A 21,365-nucleotide genomic window follows, 5' to 3' on the forward strand; every position below is an offset into this window, starting at 1 on the left:
ATTTACCTCTTCTCTGTCGTTAGTTCATTTATTTATGATACATGATTGCATTTTATCATTTTTGCCACTTTAATGTATAGTATTTTTAGATCTTTTGTCACTTCATGTTATTCTGTAATTGTGATTGTTTAACTGTTTAGCTTCTTTTGTTATTTATATGGTGCGACTTTAATGGAGGTTTAAGTCTTCTTGTTAATAATAATGGTGAATGGTACTCTATGATAATTCATTGTGCACTCTGTTGGTAAAACTGACTGACTTGTGCAATATTTTGACCATCGGGTGGTGCTGTAGTGCAGTTGTGCTTTCTTAAAGCAGTCCCAGCATTTTTCTGTCTACCTAGAAGACCCACATAGGGGCCATTTGGCCCGACCGCTTTTCCCCAATACACTAATCACTCATTTTGTTATGGTAATGAGGCTGTTAGTGGCAGTGTGTGGGGTGAGGGGGTCACATTTCACACACTTCACACTTCAGTGGTGAAGTCATGTTGGCTACTTCTGTGTGAATGTGAGAATGAGGAATAAAAACACATTCTATTCTAAAATGTGAACATGTGAATGTCCCATGTGACCATAACGACTCATGTGACTGCAACCAGACAATTGTTTGATGGATAAATACCTCAGTGCACATGGACTATCGCTTCAGTTCCCTCAAGAATTTTGTGGTGAAAGAAGCTCCTCTCCAAGGAACGAAGATGCAGAGATTCAACATTCAACAGGCATTGTAAGATTTCATTTCTAAGCTACAGCCACATTTCCATAACAAAATGAATGTCTACAGGGAGGACTTGGGGCCAATTGGCCCTCTTGTGGGTTTTCTAGGTAAAAAGGCCAAATGGCCCCTCTCTGGGACTTCGTGTTAAATAGCTGTGGATAGCTGTAATGCGAAGTCATTGAGTCTTTTTGTTTATTGTTTATCTTTTATTGTTTATCTTTTATTGTTTATCTTTGTATTTTTTATTGCACTAGTCATTAAAACTGGAAATTTGTTCTTGAAAATAGTTGTTGTGAGTTTGTGTATGGGGTCGTGTGTGTTCTGGATGAAGTTAGTGTTTTCTTAGGTGGTGGGTGGGAGGTGGTTGTCGGGTTGGGCCGGGGGGGGCGCCAGCAGGGTGTTTCGCCCGGGGAGTAAATCACTCTAGGATCGCCACTGTTCATGATGGTTGGTGAGAGCACTGAGACAAACCACTACAAAGTCTCGAAGGTGTATTCAATTCGGTTGAAATCTGGTGACTGTAAAGGCCATAGCATATGACTCACATTCATTTCATCCTCATCAAACCATTCACTGAATCCTCATGCCCTGAGTCATCCTGGATGAGATTACTCCTACCAGAATAGAAATGTTGAACCAGAAGATAAAGGTGTTCAGTCAGAAGAATTTTGCACTGATTCGTAGTCATGGTTCTCGCCAGGGGTTAAATTGGGATTGGTTATGTGGGGGGGCTCTGCCTCGTACCCGCCCCTGCCCCCGCCGCCCTGCCCCAATATACTTTTTGGAAAATAACCCTCTAATTTGATAACCATATCATATTGCACAGAGATATACACCTTATCTGTGTGTTGTAGGCCTATGTGTGTCTTGTAGTGCCCCCCTACACATTATGGCAGTTTGAATGTAGATTGGTTGGCCAATGTAACAGATTGTACAGGTTGTTGTACATTGGTTGAAGGAAGTGATTAGTGGGGGGTCTGGGGGTCCTCCCCCAGAAGTTTTTTATTATCATACATGTTATTTGCTGAATTCTGGTGCATTTTAATAAGTTGTTAGCTGACTTTACAGAGGTAGGTTGAGCAATATCATGTTAAATCTTGTCACATGCCTACAGGTGAAAAATGTGAAGGAGAAATGTTCAGTAAGAAAATTTGAAGGCTTGCACAATCTTAAACCAAAACAGTTGATTTATTTTGGAGAATAAATGTTAAATATGCCAAAACACTGTCAGTCAAATTGTCAATCAAATATATTCATGCAGTGAATGCAACCAAATACAAACAACACTATAACATTGGAAGCATTTATTATTATTGTTATTATTATGTATTCAATTATTTATTTGGCATGTGGTGCTTTTTGTATTGTCTAGAACATACATAAGATGAGCATATTATAGCAGCAAAATAGAAGCACAATCATTTAAATGCAGCAAAAGTTTTGCTGCATTCAAATGATTGTGCTTCTATTTTGCTGCTATAATATGCTCATCTTATGTATGTTCTAGACAATACAAAAAGCACCACATGCCAAATAAATAATTGAATACATAATAATAACAATAATAATTACACTAATAATACACTAATAATATTAACAATAAATAATAAATTAACATTAAATTAAATATTAACAATAAATAATAAAACACTATTAATATTAACAATACAGTGAACATAATCATTATCATCTCATCTCATCTCATTATCTCTAGCCGCTTTATCCTTCTACAGGGTCGCAGGCAAGCTGGAGCCTATCCCAGCTGACTACGGGCGAAAGGCGGGGTACACCCTGGACAAGTCGCCAGGTCATCACAGGGCTGACACATAGACACAGACAACCATTCACACTCACGGTCAATTTATAGTCACCAGTTAACCTAACCTGCATGTCTTTGGACTGTGGGGGAAACCGGAGCACCCGGAGGAAACCCACGCGGACACGGGGAGAACATGCAAACTCCACACAGAAAGGCCCTCGCCGGCCCTGGGGCACGAACCCAGGACCTTCTTGCTGTGAGGCGACAGCGCTAACCACTACACCACCGTGCCGCCCATCATTATCATATTTTTTATTATTAAAAACAAAATATCAAATAATACTGAAGAGGGGAAAAATAATACTGATCTAAATATGTTGTGTTTTTATTTTTAGACAGTATGTGTTTTGCTAAACACATACTGTCTAAAAATAAAAACACAACATATTTAGATCAGTATTATTTTTTCCCCTCTTCAGTATTATTTGATATTTTGTTTTTAATAATAAAAAATATGATAATGATTATCTCCCCCTTCTCCCTGGCTAATTTCTGTCGATAACTGGGGACTATGGAAATTGAACTCGCCAAATGCACAGACAGTTCGTTCAAGCACCTCTGATGGATTAGGATCGTATGCAGGTAAAAGGGGAGACGGTGTACGGAGAAAATTATAAACAAGTCACAACGCTGAAACACAAGCCCAAAAACCCGCAAACCACGACTTCTGATTTTTTTTTTAAAGCGAGCTCACAAAAAAAGAAACCCCAAAGTCGCTTATAAAAAGCGGAATTGGCAACCCACGCAGTGTTCCAGAAACCAGAATCTCTGATCGCAAGTTCTGTTCTAAATAGCTTTGACAGGTCGTCTTGTTATCAGGAAAACTATGATCTATCTCATAAAAGTCATGGGTTTATTGATTAATAAAACGATATTTAATTATTCAGAACTGAAAATCGTGAAAAGGGTTTGTTGCTTTTGATGTGTGCGTGATCATATGCCATCCGCTCCGAGCTTATGTGCCGGGGCTCAGCCCCGGACAGCCCCGGCCCAATTTAACCCCTGGTTCTCGCTAAAAGGACAAGTGGATCACAACCATGCTAGCAAATAAATGAATGAATGAATGAATGAATGAATGCCATTGCATTTGTAGCTTTTGTGTGAGGACCATGGACAAGAATGTCTGACAACAGAGCAGAAAGTCACTTAATGGAAATCTCAGTGCAGTTATTGGAATGAAACAAAGTGATTATGCCAGATATTTTTGTACCACATTCATTATGAATAGCTTTCTAAAGTCGGTTCAGAGACGGCACTGCTTCTTTTAGAGGGAGACTTTGTAGTTTTGACCAAGTTACCAGATCAGATAAGTTACAAGAATAGTGGCTTATTGTTGCATAGCTATGGGAAAAAAAGAAACAGATAAGAACTACTTTTCAGTATACAAACCCCATTTCCAGAAAAGTTGGGATATTTTCCAAATTTCAATAATTTGATGCTTGCAACACACTCGAAAAAAATTGGGAAAGAGGCAAAATTTTGGAAGGTTCCACAATAAGCAGGTTAATTAGTAACAGGTGAGGATATCATGGTTGGGTATAAAAGGAGCAGCACCAAAGGCTCAGTCTTTGCCAGCAAGGATAGGTTGTGGCTCACCCCTTTGTGCCAAAATTCATGAGAGAATTGTTAGTCAATTCAAAAAGAACATTTCTCAATGCAAGATTGCAGAGATTTTAGGTCTTTCAAAGTCTACAGTACATAATATTGTGAAAAGATTCAGGGAATTCGGAGACATCTCAGTGCGAAGAGGGCAAGGTCAGAAAGCACTATTGAATGTGCGGGACCTTCAAGCCCTCATGTGGCACTGCCTGAGAAACTGTCATGGTAATGTGACAAATATAGCTACATGGGCTCTGGTGTACTTCGGAAAACTGTTGTCACTTAACACAGCCCACCTCTACATTCAGAAATGCAACCTGAAACTGTATTACACAAGGAGGAAGTCATTCATCAATTCTATTCAGAAATGCCGCCGATTTCTCTGGGCCCGAACTCATCTCAGATGGACCGAAAGACAGTAGAAATGTGTGCTGTGATCAGATGAGTTCACACTTCAGTTTGTTTTCAGGAAAACCAGATGTCAAGTTTTCAGTGCCAAAGGTGAACACGAACATCCAGTTTGTTATCAGAGAAAAGTTCAAAAGCCAGCATCTATGATGGTATGGGGGGCATCAGTGCCCACAGCATGGGTGAGTTGCATGTGTGTGAAGTTACCATCAATGCAGACTCTTGTATTGGGATTTTAGAGAGACATATTCATTAAGGCAATGTCTCTTCCCGGGAAGTCCATGCTTATTTGAGCAGGACAATGCCAGGCCTCATTCTGCACGGGCTACAACAGCGTGGCTTCATAGAAACAGAGTGTGTGTGCTTGACTGGCCTGCTGCCAGTCTTGATCTGTCTCCTGTTGAGAATGTATGACGCATCATGAAAAGGAGAATCAGACAACGGAGACCACAGACGGTTGCACAGCTGAAGTATTGTATCAAGCAAGAATGGACAAAAAAATTCCAATTGCAAAACTGTGACAATTTGTATCCTCAGATCGCATACGATTAAAAAGTGTTATTAAAGGAAAGGTGATGTAACACAATGGTAACAAGTGTTGCCAGGCAAAGCAAACCTCACCCGGTAGCACTTATGATGAATATGAAGGAAGATATCGTGAAAAAATGATTTCGACCTTTTTGGTGACCTTGATTTTGACCTTGTGTGTGAACATACTTGGCCAATAAACATGGTTCTGATTCTGATTCTCCGCTACTCTCAGCCAATCAGAACACACCGTACTGCTCTCACACTGTACTGCTCTCACGCCGTACTGTGCGATTGTTACAGTCTTACATTCTTACAGCACGATGACATAGTGGCCACAAAAACCTTGACTTTGACTGGATGACCCCCAAAATGTTGGAGGTTCTATTTGAGACCAATGCCCATCGATCCTGAAAGTTTCATGAAGATTGGTCCAGCCATTTTTCCATATCATCATTAACAAACAAACAAACCCCACTGAAAACAATACCTCACCCCCTGGTGGACTTCGTCCCGGGTGAGGTAATATTGTCTCTGTCCAAACTTTTTTGAGTGTGTTGCAGGAATCAAATTCTAACTTCGATTATATTTACAAAATACAATAAAGTTGGTCAGTAAAACTATTAAAATCTCTGTACTTTTGTCAGTTAAATAAAGATTCACTTGAATTAACAAGTCACAGATTTTTGTTTTTATTGCATTTTGGAAAATATCCCAACTTTTCTGGAAATGGGGTTTGTATCCTGAAAAGCAGTTCTTATCTATCTATCTATCTATCTATCTATCTATCTATCTATAGCCATGTACCAACTCTCCACTATTTGAGTAACTTATCTGCTCTGATAATTTTGTCAAAACCACAAATTCTTCCTCAAAAAAAAAGCAGTGCCATCTCTGAACAGATTAAACAAAGCTATTCATAATGGTGTTTCAAAAATATCTGACAATCATTTGGTGTCATTCCAACAACATTTAATTTTGTGCTGAAAAACTAATGTTTGTAAATCTAAAATGTTTTTGTACTGACTCAGTAATGTAGAAGTCAGAAAATAAAAATCTATTACAAAGTTTGTTCAAAAAAAATAGTGTGCCTAAGACTTGCACAGTTCTGTAAGCTGAATAGAGATTTAAAAATAAGAGTATTGCTTTGTTACAGTATTACAAATCTCAATATTTCAAATCTTACAAATCATTGCATCTTAAAAATATACAAATATCACTTTTATCAATTTTTTAATTATTATTTAACCCCTTAAATTCATGCAGCTTATTGTTTAGTTATTTATTAGTAGCAGTTTATTTTCTTTATACATATGCTTGAAACGTTGTACAGGAATTTAGTCAACGTTTGTTGTTTTAAATGTGCTGTATGAATCAAATTTACTCAGCTACTCATTAAACTATAATGACATTAATAAAGGAGTGAAACTAAAGTCTGTGGAGCTTAAAGGCCAGAAACCATTTTAGATTAGCTAGACAGTAACAGATTAAACATACCACAAGATTTACATTGAATTTTTACAGCAATCTCTAAACACATGGAGCGTTAAACTGACATTCACGCTTGACGTTCAATTTCTCAGGTATTTAAAGTCACTCTCCTGTGATTTACAAGTGAAACAAAATCCAACCCAATCACAATCCAGTCATTTCAGCTAGCACTATATTAAAAGATAAAAAGCAATTAGTTACCTTTTTAGGTTCAACTCAAAACTGCAGACCTTTCAGTTAGAGGGAAATGTAGGCGTCTCGAGCTACATTTCCAGAAGAGATAAGAGCTGCACAGGCAACGTGAGACTGAAGAAGGAAGGCGGGCTGAAGAGAACTGGTTTTGTTAGGGCCTGCAGTTTCTCCATAATGCAAGCTAATAAATTCTTGTTCTCTGGAAGCACACAGTCCAAAAGCGAGAGGGGGAAAACCCAGGAAAAAAAACATCTATCATTAAAAACAACGTTTAGGTACTGCATTTAAAATCTCTTCTGAGCATTCAGGTTTGTTGTTGGTTTTTTTTTTTAACAGGTGAAAGTTCCTCATTCTGTTGAACATTGTTTACTTCTTTGTTCACTAGTTCCTGTTTCTCAGCTTGTATTATTTAAAATAAAAAAACAGTCCTTCACTTTTATCGCTCAGATGATTACAGATCCCAGTAGTCATTGATTTAACAAAAGGCCAACTGTGTCCGAACATCAAGACACAGTGAAGCAGAGGTGTGCACCACTCCAGAAGTTTATTGTACTATATGTGTGGCAGTGTGGGAAACCTGTCGAATGTCACTATGTCTGAAAATTAAAAAAAAAAAAAAAGGCACCATAAAGCCTAATCTTGCCTCAAATTTCTTGCTCCAAAGATCATGTTGTGTAAAGAGCTCATCTCATCTCATTATCTCTAGCCGCTTTATCCTTCTACAGGGTCGCAGGCAAGCTGGAGCCTATCCCAGCTGACTACGGGCGAAAGGCGGGGTACACCCTGGACAAGTCGCCAGGTCATCACAGGGCTGACACATAGACACAGACAACCATTCACACTCACATTCACACCTACGGTCGATTTAGAGTCACCAGTTAACCTAACCTGCATGTCTTTGGACTGTGGGGGAAACCGGAGCACCCGGAGGAAACCCACGCGGACACGGGGAGAACATGCAAACTCCGCACAGAAAGGCCCTCGTCGGCCCCGGGGCTCGAACCCAGGACCTTCTTGCTGTGAGGCGACAGCGCTAACCACTACACCACCGTGCCGCCCAATAAAGACAAATAATTGGACATAAAGATGTCTAAAACCTTGTTAGTTTGGAAAGTATTCACACCTCTTCAGTTTTAACAAATTCTAAATGGATTAAATTTCGGGGCGGGGGGGGGGGGGGGGGGGGGGTGCCATTAATGTACACACAATAACTCAATGACAAAGTAAAACGTTTTTAGACATTTTGGCAAATTTATTAAAAATCAAAAACTGAAATCTCTCACTGAGATAAGTATTCAGACCCGTTATTTTTCAGTACTTAACAGGAGCATCTTTGGCACCATTTACAGCTTTGAATCATTTTGACGATGCCTTTACAAGCTTTGCATATATGGATTTGGCTGGTTTCTCTCATTTTTTCCTGGCAAATCTTCTCAAGCACAATCATATAGGATGGGGAGCATCTGTGAACTGCTCTCTTTAGATCTCTCCACAGATGGTCTATCGGTTTAAAGTTTGGGCTTTGGCTGGGGCACTCAAGGACAGTCAGAGACTTGTCCCAAATCCACTTCAGCATTGTCTTGACTGTTTGCCTCAGGTCTTTGTCCTACTGAAAGGTGAAACATTGCCCCAGTCTGAGGTTGTGTGGTCCAGAGTGCAAGGACTTGGAGGACCTCTCTCTATGTGACTGTGACTGCATTCATCATTCCTTCAATTCTGACCAGTTTCCCTGTCCCTGCCACTGTGAAGTACCTCCATAGAAAAATACTGCCACCACCATGCTTCAGGAGCCCATTGATGAGGAGTTCTTGGTTTTATCAGACATAGCGCTTGAAGTGCAGCCCCAAAAATTCCATTTTTGTCCCATTAGACTAGAGAATCCCTTCCTCATGCCTGCCATATGCCTTTTACTTAGGATAGGCTTCTAACTAGCCACGCTCCTATAAATGCCTAGTTGATAGAGTATTACCGGAAAGGTGGTCCTTCTCGCAGGTTCTCCTATCACTGTGGAGGACTTCTGAAACACTGTTTTCTGGTCACGTTTCCTGACTGAGGCCCTTCTAGCCGGGTTGCTGAGTTTGACCGGATGGCCAGCTCTAGGGTGACCTGGTGCATCCAAGCTTTTTCCCTTTCACAATGATGGTGCGCTTTCAAAACTTTAGAAATGGTTTTATACCTTTGCCCAGACTGATACAATTTAACTGCAGAGGTCTACAGAGAGTTCCTTGGACTTCATGGCTTGGCTTTTGGTCTGATATATGTTGGAAATTGTTGGACCTCATACACACATAGGTGTGTGTGCCATTCTTAAGCATGTTCAATCATTTGAATTTGTAGTGAAACAGACAAAATCCTAGTCCATTCAGCTTGTGATGAGATACCAACTGTCAAAATGTCTGTGATGTGTGCTGTTACATTATAAAAGCAGAACTAACACACACTGTCTAGGAGACAGTGGGCAAAGTCTTAAAATGCTTAAATTACCAAAAAAGTCAATGTTTTGCCAACAGAAGGTCATTTTCCCTCCAGTGTAAGAGCAGTCAGTGATCAATTTAAACACATCGGGTGACCATTATTGAGGTATTTCACTCACGTGACCAAGTCATGTGATGCTGCCATTTTGGACGGCACGGCTCGAATCAGTTTGAATGCGAGGAAGGCGACAAACAAAAAACATAAAAGGAAAAGGAGCGAGATGCAGAAAACACCTTCACTATCCAGCGACGTAGGGCATTTACAGGGCGAGCAGAGGGAGAGGTATTTGCAAAAATTGAGGTTAGCAGGCTTAGAGAACGATGTTTACCTGCTTCCACCAGGATTGTTCACTGACGTACGGAAGTACACGAAGCCCTCGTCTTTACCTGACTTCGGCCCACATGATCTGTATACCTATGTCGTTAAAAACCCATCGCCATACACAGGTATTGATCTGAAAGCGTATAAGAGTTTGGATGCCTACAAATATTTTGTGTCAGGCTGGGTAACATGCCTACATCAGCGGGTCGTCCCTGGAGCCGGTGGTCGCCATCTGATTACAGCTAAGGTTTGTTCACATTTTCATTTACTTTCGGTCCTCAGGATAAACAAAATGTTATTAAATGTCATTGAAATAACTTCTTAGTCTGTTGAGACATGGCCCGTTATAAATTTGCTGTTACCAGGCAATGACCAAGAACTGTATTATTAGGGTCGGTGTAGTTGTAGCAGTGTATTAGCAACTAGCTGTTAGCACTAGCTAATGTCAACAACATCGTAGCTGGTATGTTACTGTAGCAATATTTACGTTCAGTCATTTGGATGACTGTTAAAACCTTTCAGTCTCAAGTTTTTCCTTTACTGTATTTACTAGTTTACTGAGCCATCGCGCGCTCTCCGGCCAAGCCGGGAGCCATCGCGCGCTCTCCGGCCAAGCCGGGAGCCATCGCGCGCTCTCCGGCCAAGCCGGGAGCCATCGCGCGCTCTCCGGCCAAGCCGGGAGCCATCGCGCGCTAGCTCAGTAAACTAGTAAATCCAGTAAAGGAAAAACTTGAGACCGAAAGGTTTTAACAGTCATCCAAATGACTGAACGTAAATATTGCTACAGTAACATACTAGCTACTGTTGTTGACATTAGCTAGCTTGCGTCCAAAATGGTGGACACCGGGGCGTCACGTGACCCTGTGACGTCAGGTGAAATACCTCAATACCTCAGGTGATGAGATAGAGACTGGTGTGGATTACTGCTAGATTTGAACAACAATCCACACCATTTTCCACTGCAAAACTATAACATTGTTAAATAAATCATTTGGGAAAGTGTTTAATGTATAATATAATTATAATTTGTACAGCTTTGTTTTTATTTCATACCCGACTGAACTCGAGAAATTGTTACTTTTAGACAATCATTACACTGTTGTGTCTCAGTGTAACTAGATTGAAATCTTTAAATGTGATTTTCTTCCCATTCACTTTTGGGGTAATCAGGCTTAAACATGCTAGAACCTTACTTGTGGTTGAAATACATTTCCAGTCAAAAGCTTAGACACCCCTACTCATTCATAGGCTTTTCTGTATTTTGGCTATTTCCTATATTGTAGAACAATACTGTGACATTGAAACTATGAAATAACATATGGAACATATTTGAAATGTGGTAAACAAAAAAGTGTTTTAAAAACAAAATACGTTTCATATTTTAGGTTCTTCAAAGTAGCCACCGTTTACTTTGATGACACTTTGCACACTATTGGTGTGATCTTAACCAGCTTCATGAGGTAGTCACCTGGAATGCTTTTCAATTAAGAGGTGCCTCATCAAGAATTAATTAGTGCAATTTCTTGTCTTTTTAATGTGTTTGAGATCAAACAGTAAACATCCATCCATCCATTATCTGTAACCATGTATCTTGTGCAGGGTTGCAGGCAAGCTGGAGCCTATCCCAGCTGACTATGGGTGAGAGGCGGGGTAAACCCTAGACAAATCACCAGGCTATCACAGCGCTGACACAGAGACAAACAACCATTCACACTCACAGTCAATTTAGAGCCACCAATTAGCCTAACCTGCATGTCTTTGGACTGTGGGGGAAACCGGAGCACCCGGAGGAAAGCCATGCAGACATAGGGAGAACATGCAAACTCCACATAGAAAGGCCCCTGTCGGCCATTAGGCTCGAACCCAGAACCTTCTTGCTGTTTGGCAACAATGCTAACCACTACACCACCGTGCCGCCCCAAACTGTAAACAGTAAAAAATAATTTTTAAAAAATACAGTAAATAGCCCTATTCCACAACTGTAGTAATCCATATTATGTTAACCACTCAACTAAGTAAAGAGAAATGACCAGGACACTAAATAAGCAGTTAATAAATATGAATTAATGAGTGAATCATTATTGCATCGCAGAGCACCACATGAGCACCGCATGAGCACCCAGTGCACTCATCTGTTAATCAGCATGGCCCTTGATTGACCCATGAGCTTCATATATGACGACATCTCCTGCAACGCTTTCATTGGGTTGTGTGGCATCACACTCACAAACGCAATTCTCTACAGTTACGGTAAGTCTATTTAAATGACATGACACAAATACTGTTTCAGTGTGCTCTGTGCAGTTCAAACCAACATTCACATGCGACCGATTTCCTGTTACATTTTTCTATCACACACAAAAAAAAAATGATGAGCTAGATTCTTATTGACCAACATACGGTACAAAGGGGCTGACTAATCTCCCACATCCTGTTTCTCAGAGAATTCTTGAATACTGTGATGCAAACATTCTTACATGTTTTGTCAATTTAAAATACTCCAATTTCTTCCCATATAATGTTAAATTTGTGTTTTTGTTGATTCAGAGAACCACTACTCATCCAGATTCCAGTGAAATTTTTCGCCTGAAATAGTACGCATCACATCAAAGGAGGGTGTCAAGAAACAGGATGCAGATCAGAGCTAAAATGTTTCCAAGTCAAAGAGACATCAACAACCATTATGTGTGATATGTGAGACAGGAAACTCACTAAATGTTTTGAGAATAAAAAAGTATGTGAAGACGCATGTGTGACATTTAATGGGGTTAGTGTTTGGCAAGTTCAAATCTCTCACTGACAAACACAGCATTATAACTGGAAATGTAGAAGAATGACAAAACTCTTGGAGTGCAGTGTTAAAACATAATCGCAACTTTTGACACTGATGTTCACAAAATAAAATCCTGTTCTACTTGTAAAGTCACTATTTGTGAATATGTAGCTGTAAAAAGGTGTAAAACGATACGGTCATGGGACTTGACAGCCAAAAAAAAAAAAACTTTTTAAATATTGGCAAAAAAACCCAAAAAAACTAATGTAACTGTACATTAATGTTTGTAGGAGGATGTCACTTTTGTCCAATCAGAAGACCTGGTACTGTCATGTCACTGAAGGTACTAGTTCTTTTTTACATGCTTTGAAGAAAGTTCCATCTAGCACCCAAAGCAAACAGTGATGAAGTTAAATTTTTCTTTCAGTTCCCAAGAACAGGAATGTGACTGGACACTACCTGGGTGTTCAAAAATTAGCAAAATATATTCTACATATTTTCTTTTTTTTTTTGTCTAAGTTTTTTTTTTTTAAACACTGTTTATTAAATTTAAACATAGGACAACAACATAACATTCCACCCCCCCCCCATGTGCCCCCTACAGACATTAAGAAATATACACTTAAACGTAATTACAAATATATTAATAAAACTACAACCAATGAGTACAAAAGATGACAGAAAAAAGGACAAAGAAAGAAAAAAAAAGAAAGAAAAAAAAACATAAACAAGGTACATGTAAAAGTATAGGCTGGCTCTAAACTAGAAACCTACAATTACAGAATAGGTTCAGTTATACAATTTTAAAGAGCAACAAGAAATGAAGTAATGAAGTAAAGGCATTATTTTTATTATTTTAACCTAAATTATAGGTGTCAGCTACACACTATGAAATGGTTTTTGATTCCTAAAGGCACAAATTTCTCCTTTCCTAAACAGGCATCCCAGGTCGTCTGGTAGATAGTCTAGGAAGAGGGACCAAATTTTCAAAAACTTCCCATCTCGTCCCTTAGTAAGAGCCTGTAAGCGTTCATGTGGAAAGGTATTAAAAATCTCCCTATACCATAAAGTAACAGTTGGTGGGGACTCTTTAATCCAGTTATGCAAAATGCACTTTCGAGCAATAAAGAGGAGCTTTTCAAGAAGTGTATACCTTGAGGCAGAAAGTTGAAATACTCTGGAGGGGAGACCTACCAAGAAGACACAAGGGTCTTTCTTGATCTCAAAATGGAGTATCTCAGAAATTACTTTAGCAATATGAATCCAAAATCGGGAGATAAACTTGCATTCCCAGAAACAGTGAAAATAGGTAGCCCTTTGAGAGTGACATTTTATACAGAGAGGAGAGAATGATTTATCCATTTTATGCAAGATAACAGGGGTGATGTGAAGCCTATGAAGTATTTTATATTGAGTCTCCTTATACCTGTTACATGTAGATATAGATCTAACTAACTCTATGGCCACCTTCCAATCATCTTCTATATATTCACTGCCTAAATTGTTCTCCCATTTGCGAGCAATATTGGGGAGCTCATACACATCAGAGGAAGTAAGAGTGGAGTAAAAAGCTGAAACAAAATGTTCAGAATTCTTACATGTAAAAAGGAACCTTTCTGGGTCATTGAGAGGTAAACTAGTAAGGGGAGCATTTGATAGTGAAGAAGCAAAGTGTCTGATTTGTAAATAGCCAAAAAAATGTGTCTTAGGGATATTGTATAATTCTTGCAACTGCTGGAAGGACATTAGTGTATTATCTCTAAATAAGTCTGCCAGTACATGAATTCCCTTGTCTCGCCAAGCACAGAACACAGAAGACCCCACGCCAGCTGGGAAATCAGGGTTTTGAGTAATGGGAGATAATGAAGATTTCAAATGCTTTCTTCCTAAAAACTTCGTTATATCACGCCAAACTCTGACACTATTGTAAATAATGGGATTGTATTTAAGCTCCGGTTTAACATTTGATACATCACAGGTTGTTAGGCTCCAAGGACTATGAGGATAGCATGCCCATGAGTCAACACACGTCTCATTCTTAATGTATGTATGTAGCCAAACCCAGAGATGTTGGGCATGGCAGGCCCAGTTGTAAAAAATAAGATTTGGCACAGATAAACCACCCATGTTTGTAGGGAGTTGCAATAGCTTGAGCCTTTGTCTGGGCTTCTTACCCTGCCAAATGAACTTTGAAACAACCCTTTCAAGATCCCTGTTGACTTTTTTTGTGAGATATATAGGAAGCATCTGTAGGGGATATAACAGTCGAGGAAGCACATTCATTTTCACTAGACTCACTCTACCAAATAAGGATAAAGGCAAGTTATGCCATCGTTTAATATCTCTCTTGACCACTATATACACTGGGACAAAATTAAGTTTCCATAGTTCCCTCAAATCTGGGCAGATCTTAACGCCTAAGTATTTGAAACCAGAAGCTGACCACCTGAAAGGAAAATCATCCAAAACATCTGCATTAGTCAAAGGTCCAAGTGGCATAGCTTCAGATTTATCATAATTTATCTTCTCATCTCATCTCATTATCTCTAGCCGCTTTATCCTTCTACAGGGTCGCAGGCAAGCTGGAGCCTATCCCAGCTGACTATGGGCGAAAGGCGGGGTACACCCTGGACAAGTCGCCAGGTCATCACAGGGCTGACACATAGACACAGACAACCATTCACACTCACATTCACACCTACGGTCAATTTAGAGTCACCAGTTAACCTAACCTGCATGTCTTTGGACTGTGGGGGAAACCGGAGCACCCGGAGGAAACCCACGCGGACACGGGGAGAACATGCAAACTCCACACAGAAAGGCCCTCGCCGGCCCCGGGGCTCGAACCCAGGACCTTCTTGCTGTGAGGCGACAGCGCTAACCACTACACCACCGTGCCGCCCATAATTTATCTTATATCCTGATATAGTACTGAACTCGTTTAATATATTCATAATAACGGGAATGGACGATTCAGGAGATGTTACAAATAAAAGGATGTCATCAGCATATAGCGCAATTTTATGCTCCCTGGCGCCCAGCTCTATTCCCCTCACATCAGCATCGCACCTTATACGCTCTGCTAATGGTTCTAAGGCCAAAGCAAAAAGTAGTGGACTAAGTGGACAGCCTTGGCGTACACCTCTAGCCACTGAAAAGGGTGCAGACCGTAAGCCGTTGGTTATGACAGCAGCTGTAGGAGAGTGGTATATTGTTCTTGTCCATTTAAGAAAGTCCCCATCCAAACCAAATTTCTGCATTATGTCAAATAAATAGCACATTTCTACTCTATCAAAGGCCTTCTCGGCATCAAGAGAGATAGAAAGAGCTTTCTTCTTCCTGTGAGTTGTGTACTGAACAATATTCAACAACCTTCTTACATTACTGAGGGAATGACGCCCACGGATAAAACCGGTCTGATCCGAATTTATAAGCACTGGGAGCAGATTCTCCAGACGTTTGGCCAGAAGTTTGGAAAGTATTTTATTGTCAACTGATATTAAACTAATAGGTCTGTAGGACCCGTATTGTTCCAGTGGTTTTCCTTTCTTCAGAATGACTGAAATATGGGCAAGGTTTAAAGTAGGGGGCAGACAGCCTTTGTCAAAAGAATCCAAATACATATTTGTTAGATGGTCTACCACAAGCCCGCCAAAAGCCTTATAAAAATCAGCGCCAAATCCATCTGGGCCAGGGGCCTTGCCTCCTTTGAGGTTTTTAATGACATCAAGAACTTCTTCTTTACTAATAGGCCTATTTAATGCTTCTTTTTGATCATCAGATAGATATGGCAGGTCTAAACGGTCTAAAAATTTTGAGCGTGCTTCTGCAGAGGATATATAGTCTGAACTATAAAGTTCCTCATAGAAAGACCTCATAACTTTATTTAAATCAGCCGATTTGAAGTGCCTGCACCCATGTTTATCTATTAGGGAGGGAATCAAATTTGGTTCATTAATGCCACGCGCAAGACAAGCAAGCAACCGGCCAGGCTTATTGCCTGCCTCAAATAGCCTGTGTTTTGCAAAGAATATTTGTGCTTCTGCTTTTTGGGTTAACAACTGATTTAGAGCTGACTGGGCAGCCTCTAACCGTTTTGCCAAAGAGGTACTGTAAGAGCGCTTAAGCTGAGCCTGAAGGTCGCATACAGTTTCCTCCAATTCTAATTGTTTTTTAATGGCATCCTTTTTTTGAGCTGAGGAGTAAGAAATAATCGACCCACGTAAATATGCCTTGGCAGATTCCCACAGAATAGTGGGGCTGATTCCAGATGTATTATTCTCAGCAAAGAAGCGACCAATTTCCGCAGTTATATAATCAATGAAGCACTGTTTTTGAAGTAAAACAGGATTCAGTCGCCAATGCCTAAAAGATGGATCCCTATAAGGAGGTGAGATAGTTATGGCAACAGGAGAATGATCAGAAATAGACTGGATGCCTATTGAACAATTCACTATCCTACACTGTAAAAAAAGAATAGTTGAGAATACTTGAAATTTCAAGGCAACCGTCTGCATTAAGAATTTTATGTTTTGCCAACGATGTGCCCATGATAATCCAAACTATGATAACACTGTTATCTTTATTAAGAATTCTTAATTGTCAATTTTCAATTCCTCATTCTGCCAACATAAATTTCTCTTTTTGCTGAACAGTGGCATTCACAGTAGTACAAAAAGGCAATTGAGGTTATCACAATTTTTGGGGGGGGCTTTTTTTTTTTTACCTTTATTTGGATAGGACAGTGTAGAGACAGGAAATGAGCAGGAGAGAGAGAGAGACAGGGAGGGATCGAGAAATGACCTCAGGTCGGCCTCGAACCTGGGTCCCCGGATTTATGGTATGGCGCCTTATCCACCTGAGCCACGATAACATGAACTTCAACTGGAGAGAGAACCACATTGCCCAGCCCTTGCATTTGGGAGAGGAAACCCCGTGTCTTGGTCATTAAGAGCATGCGCTGAATAAACACCTGTGGCAATTATGTATTTTCAATTCAGATTATTCACTATTGTATATTTACACATCATTGAGGTGCACCCTATCAGTTTGATGTGGATTTTTCTGTTCGTTAATAATTATTCATATTTTCTTGTCCATTCAATTGTGAATATGGAATTACTTGAACAAAGCATAATTCTATTTTTTACAGTGTACTCAAAACAGACCTTGATGAGAGAAAATAGTCTATTCTAGAAAAGACTTGGTGAGGGATCGAGAAAAAAGTATAATCTTTGTCTAAGGGGTGTAATGTCCTCCATACATCATATAAGTCTGCGTCTTTCATTAAATCAAGCAAATCGGTACTTTTCTTAGACAACACTGGACGAGACGGTGAAGCATCAATGCTAGGGTTCAGCACACAATTGAAATCGCCTCCCACAACCAAGTATGAGGAAAGTGAAGCCAAATCTGAGAACAGTTGTGAAAAAAAGGAAGCTTCATAAACGGTAGGGGCATATACACAGCCAAAACTAACATGCTCCCCAAATAAATACCCTGAAAGTAAAACATAGCGGCCTTCTTTGTCATGTACTGTTTTTTCAAGGGTAAAAGGCAGGCTGCGATGTAAAAGAATGGCAGCCCCTCTGCTTCTGGAATTATAAAACACTTGTCCCACCCAACTCCTTCTTAATTTTACATGTTCTAAGTCCGAAAGATGAGTCTCCTGAAGAAATGCTACCTGGCATTTTTCCTTCTTCAAGAAGGAGAAAATTTTCTGGCGTTTAATCACATGGTTAATGCCCTTAACGTTGAGAGAAATAATTTTGATGTTACTCATAATACCGTAAAATACCAAATAATAGCCGAGTTCCAATTAACCGTCGAGTTCCCTTTAACGGCCGGGTGTACGCGTGTGTTGTGACAAATAAAGGCCGGTTCCGAATACTCGCCGGGGTCTAAAAAAAAAAAAGCGTCCGAACGTTCTATCTAGAATCTTGAGGCCCAGCACTTTTCTGGTTTTCTGGTGTTTAAACGATTTTGCATTGCATAGTTTTCTACCGAAACAATATGAATGAATGAATGAATGAATGAATGAATGAATGCAAAATGAAATTATTTCTATAATACTGTTTACAACATTTTGTTACGCAGGGGTGATAGCGTTCCGGCGCGCCGCGCCGGATTTCCGGCGCGCCGTGGCTGGGGAAAAAAAAAAATCTAGTTCGCCCATTGTCCTGTGTCATTCTGAGATGCGCAGATAGACAGTAAAGGGAATTCGGAATTCCCTTTACTGTCTATCTGCGCATCTCAGAATGACACGTAACTTACACGTAACTTACGTGATAATAAACATGCCATTTCAATGTTATAATCTTGGTCTACCGTAATATTTCTTGAGGAATGCAACTCCGTAACTTTTGACAGATGTCTTAGCCAATTACGTTTGACATGGGTGTGTGGGATATCACTTACGTCATCGAATGAGGAATACCCCTTTGGGTATACCCAACGAAAGCCAGCGTGTGTGGTGACATTGAGGACTGCGGGTTTCCAAGGTTGGACTGCTGCTTCTGTTAAACGACCTAAATTGCCGAATGCATGCGTCAAAGCACACACTGAGTTTTATTAAAGACCTTATACCATTTCACTTGCCCTTACCCATTCGGATCTGGAAGACGCTTTACAAAAAAGGTGAGAGCGTTCTAACATGCATTTCAGTCTGCTCGCGGCCAATCTAATCCAAGGGGCCTTTTCAACAAGTAATCTGTCGTGCAAGTTGGGCAGAAGCACGCAGGCACGCAACATGTAGGCCTACAAGTCAGTAACCTATTCAACTAACTTTCATCCGAACTTTAAGTTTTCTACGGGGTCGAGCCACCGTACCAACTCACTCGGGGAATAGGCTCATATCGGCCAAATAGGGAAACGTCTTGGAGAGAAACGTGAGAATGCAAGATGACAGTATACTATGTAGCCACTGCAGGTCACTTATTTTTCAGCATAAGAAAAAACCCTTTGGTTTGACACTTCGCACCCTAATTATGTTGCTTCAACGTCGCGCCCTCCATGCAATTTCAGATTGACAGACATCGCGAAGCGCAAAGGGTGGAGGCTGCATGGGTGAGGGTGAGAGCAAGTGACCATAACTTTGCAGAGTAATTAAATCACAGTGCTGCGCACAGACAATGGTGTGGTTTCTTGATTATTTTGTAAAGCATGCGCTTAACTAGTCATTAACAGGAAAAGGTGTGTGATTTATCCTTTATCCACCCCGACTGTGCCATGCGAAGATGCATTCTGCGTCTTCAAAATTCCCCGAAGTCGGCACCGTGCTATCTGTAATCTAACTCTAAACAAACTGTAAGTTATACTGATTAAAAGTAGGCCTATCTGAGAATGATTTTTCCCCGTTTTGAGGTAGATTTTGGGGAAGGTGTTTGTGAAGAAGGAATTAATCGCCTGTTCCAAATAGCCGCCTAGTCTCTAATACGCGCCGGGTCTCTTACGTGATTGAGACAAATAATAGCCCGGGCTATTATTTGGTATTTTACGGTAGTCTAAATTGAAAAATGTACAAAACAGCATGTGGGCGGTACAGTAATTGTAGACTGAAACCAGTGTCAGGTTAAGCCTAAAGATAGGAGCACAATAACCCATACAAAAACCAATATAAAAAACAAATGAGAAATAAAAAATGAAAAATTGCCTGTAGAGGTCCATCCCCAAACGATGGAGCACATCCCAATAAAGAACAACCCTCACCCCACACAAAAAAAAAAAAAAACTGCCATCGCATGGCAATCATGGACTTAGGATAAGTGACGCAAAGCGGTGTCCCTCTATCATTTAGAGAGAACCAGACAGCAGAAGATAGATCTAAATCCATTCCCCCGCTGACACACATTCTCCACACACCCCCAACCCTGTAAGCCAACTAAGTAAGGCTTTAAAACCACACATTGAGAAACATTGTGCAAACAATTAGTAAGTGATACATGTGTCAAATGATTAGTGAAGAAATAATGTAATCCAGCAATAGCCCAGCCCAGTCAAATAGTATCTGGGTCATGGCAAACAAAATGAACAAAAAAGTAAAATAACATACATGTAAAAGGACAAAGCCATTAATAAATATTGACTGAAAATAGAGGGAAAAGGGGTAGGCTACCCTTAAAAAACATAGGGAGAAAGGGGAAATTTCAATGCCAGACACAATTATTAGAAGAAGAAAAAGAAAAAGTGGTGGGCTATTAAACAAGTTATCAGGTCATCCTATAACCTTGTTTTTTCCTGTAAAACAAAAGGGCAGGTAGCTTTATAGGCTACTAACAAACATTTCCATGTTCAGTTTCAAACCTTAAGAAATTCCTCCGCCTCCTTTGCAGATTCAAATGAGTATTCCTTCCCATCGAGGGAGAACTGAAGCGTGGCCGGGAAACGCATTTGGAACAGTACTTTCTTCTTGATAAGCTCCTGGCATGCTATGTTGAACTGACGCCTAGCGTCTTTCACGCGTGGTGACAGGTCTTGGCGAATATAAACCTGCTTTCCCTCGTAGAGAATTTCTTCCTTGTCTCTGACGGCTGCTAGAATCCTCGCCTTGTCTCTAAAATTGTGCAATTTCAAAATGACAGGCCGGATATAATTCTGCCTTCGTGGCACAGGCGCTCTGCCTCTGTGAGCCCTGTCAATCTTGACACGCCCGTGCTTTGTTTCCAGCCCCAAGACTTCGGGCAGCCAGGTTTCAAAAAATTCAACTACTTGTGTTCCCTCCGTACCTTCCTTGAGACCGGTGATGCGTAAATTACTCCTTCGGCTACGGTTTTCAGCATCCAAGACTCGGTCATCCACGGCTTTAACGATTTTCTCAAGTTCGGCAACTTTTCTCTCTCGAGAGAAATGCGATGCGCGTTTCTGCATCGGTAATCCTGTTGGCGTTTTCGTCGATGCGGTTACTCAGACCTTGTAGGGAGGACTGTAACTCAGCGAATTTCAACTCCATAAGTGCACTGATCTTCTCAATAACATTTTGAGCAATGGCGTTAGCCACGCTATCATCAGCATCACCATCACCCTCACGATTAGCCGCCTGCA

At 40.4% G+C, this 21,365-nt stretch overlaps 1 protein-coding gene and 1 long non-coding RNA gene across 3 annotated transcripts in view; one reads left to right on the forward strand and one right to left on the reverse strand.

Moving 5' to 3' along the window:
• cysltr2a (cysteinyl leukotriene receptor 2a) overlaps positions 1-20,891 on the reverse strand; it is a 29,012-nt gene extending 8,121 nt beyond the window's left edge. Inside the window, exon 1 of one of the 2 annotated variants that reach the window (XM_060936122.1) lies at positions 20,628-20,891. In XM_060936122.1, the coding sequence (XP_060792105.1) occupies positions 20,628-20,680 (53 nt within the window). In that variant the 5' untranslated portion in view covers positions 20,681-20,891. Of the gene's footprint in view, positions 1-6,766; positions 6,974-20,627 lie in introns of those variants that run through there. The other variant, XM_060936123.1, reaches the window with a different exon arrangement.
• Positions 351-12,298, forward strand: LOC132895467 (uncharacterized). Its single transcript, XR_009655756.1, has 3 exons — positions 351-729; positions 11,646-11,803; positions 12,101-12,298. It is a non-coding gene; the product is annotated as an uncharacterized LOC132895467 (long non-coding RNA).
• Positions 20,892-21,365: the final 474 nt, after the last annotated feature.

The sequence above is a fragment of the Neoarius graeffei genome, chromosome 12 (assembly GCF_027579695.1).
Source record: "Neoarius graeffei isolate fNeoGra1 chromosome 12, fNeoGra1.pri, whole genome shotgun sequence".
NCBI lineage: Eukaryota > Metazoa > Chordata > Actinopteri > Siluriformes > Ariidae > Neoarius > Neoarius graeffei.